Source organism: Ips typographus, linkage group LG1 (assembly GCF_016097725.1).
Source record: "Ips typographus isolate SLU linkage group LG1, UJ_Ityp_2.0, whole genome shotgun sequence".
NCBI classification, from domain to species: Eukaryota; Metazoa; Arthropoda; class Insecta; order Coleoptera; family Curculionidae; genus Ips; species Ips typographus.
In genome coordinates this window covers 7,484,840-7,496,754 of record NC_138422.1, presented here as the reverse complement: position 1 = coordinate 7,496,754, position 11,915 = coordinate 7,484,840, and the positions used below count along the sequence as shown (strand labels likewise).

At 34.1% G+C, this 11,915-nt stretch overlaps 1 protein-coding gene across 1 annotated transcript in view; it reads left to right on the top strand.

The window, feature by feature from the left end:
- The first annotated feature begins 338 nt into the window (after positions 1–338).
- The window catches only part of Npl4 (nuclear protein localization 4), a 46,088-nt gene continuing 34,511 nt past the window's right edge, over positions 339–11,915 (top strand). Inside the window, exons 1-8 of the mRNA XM_081979434.1 lie at positions 339–496; positions 648–893; positions 1,081–1,274; positions 4,522–4,783; positions 4,942–5,080; positions 5,264–5,487; positions 5,908–6,010; positions 11,314–11,474. Of these exons, the coding sequence (XP_081835560.1) occupies positions 476–496; positions 648–893; positions 1,081–1,274; positions 4,522–4,783; positions 4,942–5,080; positions 5,264–5,487; positions 5,908–6,010; positions 11,314–11,474 (1,350 nt within the window). The 5' untranslated portion in view covers positions 339–475. The remainder of the gene's footprint in view (positions 497–647; positions 894–1,080; positions 1,275–4,521; positions 4,784–4,941; positions 5,081–5,263; positions 5,488–5,907; positions 6,011–11,313; positions 11,475–11,915) is intronic.

The following is an 11,915-nucleotide window of genomic DNA, read 5'->3' as shown; positions in this document are numbered from 1 at the left end:
TTTACTACATTTTGAATTTTCCAAGGATTTTTATCTTTTAAACTTAAGATTAGTATTAACTAGATTTTACGTATACGACGACAATCACACTTTAAATGCTGATGTAAATTTGAAGTGGACTTAGATTAGAAGTGATTATAAATGTAGCTTAAATAGAGAACTGTCAAATTTGAAAAGGACTTGGAAGTGATTGTAAATGTAGCTTAAGCAATAAGAAAATTTATTACAGTAGCTGATCATATACTAGAGATCGGCAGAGATTCGAATTCAGTTACAGAATTATGCAGTTCACTGTTGTGTGTTGACATACGCCAGTTGATATTTGAAAAAGCTAGTCAGCTAGTGTTTTGATTTATGGTTGACAGTTATTTTGACATATTGTGGTTTTCGATTTTTGACATTTGAACATTGAACATTAAATAGAAATAGGAAGTTTCCAAAACGGGCAGTTTTAATTTTCGATAATTTTCTAAAAATGTCCAAGGAGAAGCAATTGGTAAGTGGTTAATTATATCGAGTATTGTACCTTTCTTGCTGTGCCATATAACTTGTTTGTACTGCTTATTTGTAAGGGTTATATCAGTGATCTAACCTCAAAGATTTCAAAACACTGAGGATGACAAAGATATTATTTTTGTAATTTTTAGATTTTGCGAATACAAAGTCCCGAAGGGACGAAACGAGTTGAGATCAGCCCTTCGTCCACGACTTGTCAACTCTTTGAAACGATACATGATACTTTTGATTTGAACAGTTTTGCCTTTGCCTTATTTAAACAGACAAATAAAAAGGGGGAAATTGCTAGTAGCAAGACCAAAACACTCAAAAGCTTAGGTCTCAAGCATGGTGACATGATCTATTTGTCACCTTTAAATGGCTCGATTATTTTCAATGTAAGTACATTCATATTAGACCAAGTTTTTTATTTGTATGTTAGTGTTGTTTAGTATGTAAAATACAGACAAGTATTCTATCTCTAGTGTATTTTGTCTTATATAATTTTATAGTAACTGAGGAGTGTAATGTAATTTTTTCTGTGATTAATTTAAAAAATTAGTTCAATTTTCCTTTTATTTAAAGAACAACACACCTGCTGGTGAACCAGTGTCGGATCCTGGTCCATCTACTAGCAGTTCAGTACCAAAAACTAGCACAGTCTCAAGTGCATCAAGTAAAGTCTTGGCAACAGTCAAGTCTAATATTAAAGAGGATGAAGTAGATCTAATTCTATACAAGCTGGATGGTAGAATTGAAAGAAAGCGGGATGACAAGTTGTAAGTTACATTTTGTACTTTACTTTTTTAAGTTCCGTCTGTTGAAGTGCTATTTTTCAATTAAAATTAATTTCAGCAGGTTTTTTTGTCAAGCAGACTAAAAATTAAATTTTTAGTAACATCTTTCTTGAAACTGTGTTGCACAGATAAAACTGAGAAAATATTCTAATAAGTGCTTTTAAAGCCAGGTACTTTTGCAACAAGTTGTAAATAACCTTAGGACAGGCAATTTTATGCTATAGAAAAAGTATTAAATTTAGAATTTAGTTTCCAAGAAAGGTACATTTATATGACTTGGCTAAAGTAAATCCTTGGATTGTTTGTTACACAAACATACTTTAAAAAACATCAACAAAATTTTAAAGATCCCAGAATATTTGTGGTTACAAAAAATATTTTTTGTGGTTTTATATTGTTTGAAATACCTAATGATTTTTGGACATATGTTTAATTTTAAAATAAACCAAATACATAATTTAATTAATTATGATCTTGGTAACTTGCTGAAAGAAGTGGAACAAATTGTTGTCTTATTTTGAAGTAATTAGATGTGTCTTTGTTGTAACTATTTCTATAATCTCATCTATAATAAATAAGGTGTGTGAAAAAACAATGGGTGGTGGGGAAAACAATAGATATCTATTTTTAGTATTTTTTAAAAGAGGTTTATAAAATTGGATTACCCAGTGAACAATTTATGTTTATAGTAATATTATTACACACAAAAGCTATTTGGAATGTTATTTAATTTTGTATTTTTTAGTCAGATTTGGTATTTTTCAGGTTTGTTTACACTGTTGGGTTGATAAGTTTTAAACACTCTGTGGGCTAATATTGTCAAGTTTGTCTTAACCATTTGTTTCACCCTTTTATCTTTATTGACAAAAATTAAATAAAATATACAGGGTGGCAGGGTACAGGATGTTCCAATATTGTTGGTCAAAAATGTTTAGGGCTCTTGCTTAGAAGTTTTCAATTATTTTACAAATTGATTTAATTCATAATACAATTATTTTAACTGAAAATATAAGTACCAAAATTTATTGGGAATTTTTGACAGTGAGAAATCAGAAATTATATTAAATTACTCACTTTTTTTACTGGTGGAGGATGCCAAATATTCAAATAATGAAGTTATAGTTTAAGTTAAGTACCTTAAAGGTGTTTTATGTTAGAATTTTTTTATGCAGTTCTAGCACAACAACACAAAGTTCAGGACCATATTTGACAGATTAATACATTTGAAGAAGATTAAATATACGGTTTGCAATAGATTTAACTGTTCTTGAGATAATTGTTTTCAAACAATTTCTTGCAACAGGGCAGGTATCTTAATACATACCTACAAGGTGTTTTGTACATTTTTGGTCGAAGATGATGTCAAAATATTAGTATTCCATGAAACCTATAATAAAATCTTAGTCATTATTGATATAAGATTGCTAAGGTTTTCTTTAAAATAGTCTACAAAGACGTTTTTTTTTTTGTAAACCAAATTTCTCTAAAAACATACAGTGTATCCCAAATTGGTTCTACATGTATTGGGATCTCTGTAACCGTAAGAGCTACAGAGTCGGTTAAATGGGGAAGTTTTAGAAAATTTTATGTGAAACTTATTTCTGGTTTCCAAATTATCTTTCTCCATTTTCCGGAAAATTGGGAAAACGTCAGAGGCTGCATTTTAAACACTCTTTAACAAAGCCAAAGAGAGTTTTGAAACTAAGACATTATTAAGGAACATTTTTACGTAGAACACGATGACGTAATTAGAAAAAATCTATCGTCTAAATTCCTTAAAAGAGTAATTTATAAAATAGTATGTCTGTTTCGAAAACACCCTGTAATTCCTTTTGTAGACAGAAAATTGAAAAACCCCCCAAACATGCCTCAAAACATCAACCAAAACCAATATATGACACAAAAAAAATGTTCTAAAATTATCCTCTAACTATTAAATGCACTGGGTTGAAACTCATGAAATTTGCAGCACTTTTTTCTTTATCTTGAATATCGGTGAAGAAATTTCTAATTCTACAAAAACGTTATTTTTAAAACTTTTTTTATTAACTAAATTTGGCTGAGGCATTTCTGAGATACAGTCCGTTAAGAATTGCCAAAAATTACGCTCTGTCGATCTTTTCCGTGAGCAGTTTACTTACTTTCTTTTATACACCTTTCCATATGAAGCTGAATAGAGACTTTTCCTGCCTAATGACTAGGTGACGTGCAGATAATTCATTACAACTTATCCAGGCCTAACTTCGATTGATGAAAAGAAAGTTTAAATTAATTCAGGAAAACGTAATCATTTCGGTTTGAGTAGAGTTCCACAAAGTTTAGAAAAACCAGTAATCTCTATTATACAAAATGAAGTTAATTGTTCTCGTCTATTAGTCTATTGCCGGGCATTTCCATTTACTTCGATAAAATGTGTAGATCAACATTTCTTTATCATACCTATTTATTGATAACTAATAATTTCTACAATTATCATTTCACAAGACTTCAAGTTCTTAAAACCTTAAGACCACCAACAAAAGGCACAGTTTTGTGAATCTCTGATCATTCGAAATCAAGAGAATCTGCTTTCATTAGGGCTACAATGACGGTGTCACAAATCGATTTTGGAAATGTTTGGAAGCTAATGATCAGCAATTTGAACATTTATTGTAAATATTATGATTTCGTGTATTTATTTTATTTTAAACTTTTTAGTACTTCCGAAGATAAAACTGAAAATCTGCATTTGGTTGAGCTTTAAATTGCGCAACTTTGCCCCAATTTAAACTTTCTCGTATCTCTTATATTTCATATTTCGTCGTTAATCTTCCAAACTGATGGTCCATATAAATATGTGATTTTTACAGCAATTTGCTAAGTCAATTTTCATCTCACAAAGTAGCCTAATTCAATTCGCACGACATTTTCTCGTATATCAAAATATTTTACATTTTATTTCTCACAAACAGACGTAAATCAATCATCAAAAATTTTAAAGATTTTAATCTTAATTCTTTAACAGTTTAAAGTAAACATATTTTTACTTTATGTTAATATAAAACATAAATTATTAGTCCCTAATTTTACAGTCTAACAATCAATAAAACTTAAATTTGCTCTCCTGAACAATGAGGAAAAATGAGATACGCTAGTTTGGAAGATTAACGACGATTTGTCAATAAGGTCAACACATAATTTTCACAAAATAGTATCACAATCTATTACACTTTCAACTATAATTTTTTAGGTGTCGCCATAATGCCAACTCAAAATGTGTTCACTGTTCTTCATTAGAACCTTTTGATGATGCTTATTTAAAGGAGCAGAACATAAAACATCTTTCTTTCCACTCATACTTGCGAAAAATGATGTCCGGGGTGGACCGCGGAAAGTTTTTGGCTCTTGAAGATATTTCCTGCAGCATCAAGACTGGTTGCAAGGATCATCCTCCATGGCCAAAAGGAATCTGTTCAAAGTGCCAACCCAACGCTCTGACGTTAAATATGCAGGTAAGTGTCTTATTGTGATAATAATTATTATATAAAACACAAAAAATAAAATTATGTGGGTATTTATTTTCTAAAAATAAAAATATGTTTTATTATAAATCAAAATTGCCTATTTAGTAATATTGATGAATAGGAATTGATTGGTATATTTTTTTCAGTCATATCGACACATAGACAATGTTACGTTTGAAAATACCAAAATAGTTGAGAAGTTTTTGAATTACTGGCGCGCTTCTGGACATCAAAGAATTGGGTACTTATACGGCAGTTATGAAGTTCATAATGACGTACCTTTAGGTAAGTGCTAATATAAAAACCAAACATTTTTACTTGTTTATTAAGATAATTAGAAAAATCATGGGTAAGACCACTCAGCCTTCTCTACAGCTTGTGGAAAAGGCTAAGTGTTCTCACGCATCAGTTTCACACATACACCTCCACTTTGAGAAAATGGACTACTATTGAAACAATATCTTTTAGGAATAAAAGCAAATGTAGTGGCTATTTACGAACCACCTCAGGAAAGTACCCGAGATTCAATCCGCCTATTGGTAGACGAGAAAGAGGCTGTGGTTAACCAAATAGCAAACGCTTTAGGCATTAGAAAAGTCGGTTGGATATTTACTGACTTAGTGCCCGATGACGTCAAGAAGGGAACCGTAAAGCACACCAGAAATGTTGATTCTCATTTCCTTTCTGCACAGGTAAGTTTGTGATCGTTTTTCTTTCTAATATCCACGATGTTAGTATGATTTTCATTATGTTTATCAATTTCGTGTAGTTTCATTATTATTTCTTTGTCTATTATTCGAGGTGTCGGGAAATGGTGCAACCAACACTTAACTAGATAATACTACATCAAAAATGAGTTTGACAAATCCTATATACAACTAAGATCTTTGTAACTTGATATTTATTCTTTAATGTCAAGGGGTTAAACTCATCTTTGTATGTCATCTACTTAAAAAAAATGTGTTTTCCGCTTTTTGTTGTGTATGGTTCAAGAAATAGAAAAACGCTCAAAACTACGTAAAAATGAGTGTCACATTTACTCTTCCACCTTTTTATTTTCTTTTTTTTTTGGTATGTCAAAATGCAGAAGTATAGTTAGATATTTATTACAGGAATGCATCATGGCTGGCCATTTGCAAAACTTGAACCCTAACCCTTGCAGATATGCTACTACTGGTTCATTTGGCTCGAAATTCGTAACAGTTTGTGTCACAGGTATGTATTTTTTTTTCTGTCTGTTTTTAAGTTGTGGGGTGCTATAAATAAACGTAATAATATAATTTAAAAATATAGGCATTCGATACAACTATCTCGTTTTTTACAAATCTTGGGCTTGAATTTTAAGTAATTGCCTATTATTTTTGTGTCGTCATCAAAATTATGTTGCTTATTACAATTATTATATCCCAAATAATTCTGCGCTTAGTAAAGTTATTCAATTGTTTTGTTGCACGTCACTTTAAATACCCAGTCAAATACTCATATGTTATTATTTAGTAAGTTTAACTAAAGTTTTAGGTTTTTGAAATAAAATTTTTAAATTCAACTTGGGATGTCGTCGTTCCAGCACGTTTTGATAAACATTTTTATTTAATACATCAAAAAACTCAAGTCTTTAAAAAAAAGTTTCTATGCCACTGGAATCTGTTGAAAAAAGTGTCATATGAACGTAAAATTTATATTTGGCTTCAAACAAAACTTCAATAGCAAAAAGAAAATATACCTTTTAAAAAATTTAAAAAAATACAACGTTATGAGAAAACTCAAAAAAAAATTTCTTTAAATATTGTTACGGTTTGGGCCTACTATGCTCGATACTCCATGAAACGAGATAAAGCTACGCGACTTAGAGCAGAAAATTGACAGCAGAGGAGTCAGCTCTACAGTGTTCACCGGAAACGGGCTCAACAAGATCAAGCCTCCCACATACGATGGTCAAACTTCATGGGCAACGTACCAACTCCAATTTGAGGCCGCTGCAAATGCAAATCGATGGAGTAACGAGGAAATGGCTGTAGCACTGGTGGTGGCATTACGAGGACCTGCATTGGAGCTGTTACAGACCCTGCCTATCGCCCAACAAAGCAACTATGACGCATTAGTAGCTGCATTAGAACGACGTTATGGGGATCAGCATAGGAAAGGAGTGTACCAAACACAATTAAAGGCAAGACTGCAGAAAACTGGTGAAAATTTGCAAGAGTTTGAGGCCGAAATTCGTCGCCTTGTGCATCTGGCTTACCCAGCCGTCCCGGATGAAATCCAAGAAGAACTTGTGGCACAGTATTTTGTAGATGGGATTCGAGATCCGGAGGTAAAGAAAATGCTGAAGATGTTCAAAGGGACCAACAGCAGCGAATTACTGATTCGAGCGCTGGAAGTTGAAGCTGCGTGCAACGACTTAAAGCCAAAAATCAGGGCCGTGACTATTCAAGAGGCCAAACTGCCAGCCGATCATGTTGCTACATCAATAGATAAAATTGAATCAATGGTCGGCCAAATAGTGCAACAAATGGCAGCATTAGGAAATGGTCTTTCCACACAGTTAGAACGATCACGCCCGATCACGAGAGTGGAGTGTTATCGATGCGGACGTACGGGACACATTAGAAGGAATTGCAGACAGCGGTCTTGTTCTCCAAACCCGCAGTGCCGACGGAATCAGGACATCAGAACAAATCACCGGAATTCCTCTGCTAAAAGAAACATTACATGTTATATTTGTGGACGTAAAGGACATTACCAATGGAATTGCAGACAGCAGTCTCGTTTACCGACCCCGCAGAACTGGCGTAACCAGGAGCAGGAAATGAAGAATCCAGAAAGACATTTACCGCGATATGTAGAGGATCGTCAAGCTTTTGATAGTGATTTAAGGTATCGGAAAGGACAAATTCATAATGGTTGGAGGATTGGTCAAATCACGAAGGTGACAGGTAAAGAGGCTACAAGAAGAATGGAGAGCAGCGTTTCTAAGGAAGACATAATAAAAGGGCAGCGCTCAGACCCTGATTTGGAAGTAATCAGAAGATGGTTGGAGAAGGATTTGAAACCGGATTGGCAACAGATTTCCAGATATGGACCAACAGTAAGGGGTTACTGGTTACAGTGGAATTCGCTTCGACTGCGAGATGACTTAATTACTCGCAAATGGGAAAGTCCAGACGGAAAACGCTTTGTTTACCAAACAATAGTGCCCAATTCCTGCAAAGAGAATGTGCTGCGAGAACTACATGACAGTCGCGGAGGAGGACACTTTGGAGTAAACCAGACTTTGGCTAGAATAAGAGATCGATTTTACTGGATTAACTTCAGAAAGGACGTTGAGGAATGGTGTAAACGGTGTGACCAGTGTTCGTTACAGAAGGGATCCATCACAATTCGGGAACTTGAGAGAGAGAAGATGAAACCAAACAACGACCGTATGAAGATGACACTGGACCACAGACCAACTGGTGGCAATTATAAGGAAGGTGATGCTGTGTGGATGTTTCAACCCAGGAGGAGCAAAGGATTAAGTCAAAGATGGCAACGACACTGGGAGGGACCTTACAATGTGGTAAAAAGGTTAAACGACGTCACATACAGAGTCCAACGCAGCCCCAAAGGCAAGATGAAAATTGTCCATCTGGACAGACTCAAGAAATACCAGGGACTAGATGAAGCGGATCGGGACGATCAGCTTTAAGAGGGGGGCAGTGTTACGGTTTGGGCCTACTATGCTCGATACTCCATGAAACCGATGCGCCGCAATATCTGGCCGGGCGCGTATTAAAGTAGGCCACACTTAGGAAGCGGCATACCTGGAAGAATCGAGGCAAATCACGAAGCGTTTCGCGGTCATTCTAGAACGTGGTTTGCGAATATAAAAGAAGCGGCGTTGACGACGGCGTAGTAGTTAAGTAGAGAGTAGTAGTGAATTTGGGAACGCGGTAAACTTTAAATAGTGGAATAGTTGTGGATTTGTTGTAGTGTTTAGTAGCTGTGTTAATTATTGTACGGAGTGTTTTGAAGTGTAAATAAATTTATTAATTGTTCAGTTAAATTGACTTTGTGTGAACCCACGGGAAAATCGTAACAATATATTTTACCCTCGCCATTGTAATTTTCTAAAAAAAGTGTCTTGACAATGTAGGAGTTATATTTAGCTACAATCAAAAATAACAAAATTAAATAAGTTGTTTCAGTTGTTCAATTCAAAAATTATTGTATTATTATTTTTTTAGAATAGTTTTGAATATCGCACTAAACGTATCTCTAAAAAAAAAACATTGCGAGTAGAGTATCAGTTTTTTTCTATCTCTTATAAACTGCTCGCCACATCAACCGGGACAGTGATGTTTTTGGGTCATTTTTAAAACTACGCCATTCTGAAACGAATCAACAGATTTTAATGCGGTTTGGACCGTGATTGAGCTTGGTTTATTGGCTCTTTACTGATGTGAAAAACCGTTGTTTTAACGCACTCTGCCTTATACAGGGTGTGAAAGAAGTGCGTGCAAAAAAGTGAAATTTTCAAGTTTATTTTTTGTTTTAACATAAGGAAGTGTTATTTAGGTCAATATCCCGGGACGTTTTTGGGCGTTTCCCAATTAACGTCCCATGTCTCAAGAAATATTGATTTATCCAAAAAAGATGACATTACAGTGCTTAAGCTCGAATTAAGTTATGGCAGCAGCTTTTTATGTGTGATTTTAGTTGGGTGTAGATCCAATATTATCTTTTACATAATTTTTGAAGCAACTCCATGACCAATAAGACCATACAGGGTGGCTAAAGATAATCAAAGTGGGACAAGAACGTGCGCAAAAAAAGAAAAGTATTAATTTACAGCCACTTTACTAATAAATAATTTTAACTTTTTTCTTACACAGGTTCTTGTTGTCTAGGGTATTACCTCGGGACGTTTCTGGACGTTTTTTAATTAAATTTAAAGAAATATCGATTTTCCGGAAAATGGATAAAACACTGTTCAATCTTGAATTAAGTCATATTAGCTTGTATCTATCATTCAAATGCCGTTGTATGTTCAACATTATCTGTTACATGATTTGAGTACTTTTCAGGACAAGCCGCATATTTGGTAAGACCTTACAGGGTGTCCAGCGACAGTGAGTGAAACTTGAAATTGTTTGCACAAATTGTTTTTCCACTTTAACTGTCTCTAAACACGCTGTATGGTTCTATCGGTTAAAAGAGTTGACTTAAAATTATGCAACACTTAATATGGGACCTACACGTGACTTAAAATGACAGTTCAAAGCTACTGCCATAATTCGAGATTGAGCACTGCTATGTCGCATTTTTTGGATACATCGCTATTTCTTGAGTCACAGGATGCTAATTGGGAAACGGCCAAAAATATCCCGAAATATTGACCTAAACAAGGTGGCGCGCAGCTTAGTTAATAAAATCTCCTATAGAGACATCGAAATTTGCCCACCCTGTACAAAGTACCAGCTTGATAGGAAATTAATTTTATCTACTCCTAGCATGGTAATCATTCATTACATAGCTCATTTTGAGTTACGTAATGAGCGATTTTACCGCACTAGTGCGATAATAATCGATTTTATCGCACTAGTGCGATAAAACAACTTTAAATGAAAATTTCTGCTGTAATTGTTTATTGAATTTAAACATAACTTTGATAAAACCATGAACAGACCTATCTTAAATAATAACTATATTTTACTTTTTATAAATATTAAAAGTGAAATGAATTCCTGAATTAGAGAAGAAGAAGAAGAAGTTCTTGGATCGAATTTACACAAAAAAAAAAGGCTGGATGAACTATAGGTTGCTGCCAAGGTTTCAAAGTACACGAGTAACACTTTTTCTTGAAAGGGACTCTTTATGTTCTTGGTCTCGCACCAGGTGACAAAACGTTGATACATTTTTTCATATTTCTCCTTTGACTTGGCAGGCAACAAGCCAGATACCACGTTTGCGGCAGCTTCTTCAATATCTGACGGAAGTTCTTCAGACATGTTCATAACGAAATGCACTTTTAAAAATTTGTGACTGACACTGTTAAATTGTCGCTTAAGTGATATGTGGAAACAAATGGCCACCATAGCAACAACACCAAAACAGTACAGCGTAGATGACAAGATTTAAGGGTAACAAATAACTACCCGTAGCAAGCATATACGAGACGTTCCTAAATAGTTCACATTGCACAAAATATGAATTTTTTTCTTACTTTACGCTGCTTCTGATGGTCGTAGATAAAATGTTGTACATCACCCGTGGGGTATGGCAAATTAACGTACTCGTGTGATCACCACAACTCGGTCTACGACCTCGTCGTGGCAACACTCCCACTCGTGACTATAAAAATGCTCATACCCCACTAGTAATGTAAATAACTATTTCAAAACTAAAGCATTTTATATTGAATAATTAGAATCATTTGGTCATGACATCGAAAACGTGAAATAAATTGTGTCTGGTTTGTTCTGGTTGGTACTTGAGTTTTCAGTATATGCTTTTACTTTCAATTATTTTTTCTATAGGCGACAAAGCAAATCAAGTCCATATGGAAGGTTACCAAGTGTCCAACCAGTGTATGGCGTTAGTGCGGGACAACTGCTTGGTGCCCACAAAAGATGCTCCCGAATTGGGATACGTCCGCGAATCAACTGATAAGCAATATGTTCCTGATGTTTATTATAAGGTAAGTGAAATATTTTGTTGGTTTAGTGACAACAAATTATGTGAAAAACAAATCTTTTTAAAAAACCACGTTTATAAAAAAATATTTTATATTATTTTGTGTTCCACTGGTTGAAAGGTTTTTTTTGAAAAAGATCTCTAGATTATCTTATCTTTAATGAGTATGGTGAAGTTAAAATGCTAACGTTTACGCCAGGTGGCATTAATTATTTTGGTATTTATGGTAATGTCATAACAGATGGAAATTACAGTGCTGACAAGACATTTTCTCTTACGTAGAACAAAGGCGCTAATAAAATCCATTACCATTAGTGATTCTATTAGTTTTTACAAAAAATACTAAATATTATCAGAAATAAATCCAGATTTTAGGCAAAAATTACGAATGAATAGAATATTTTAAAGGTTAACTGCGATTTTATTAAGATTTCTAGTCTAGGTC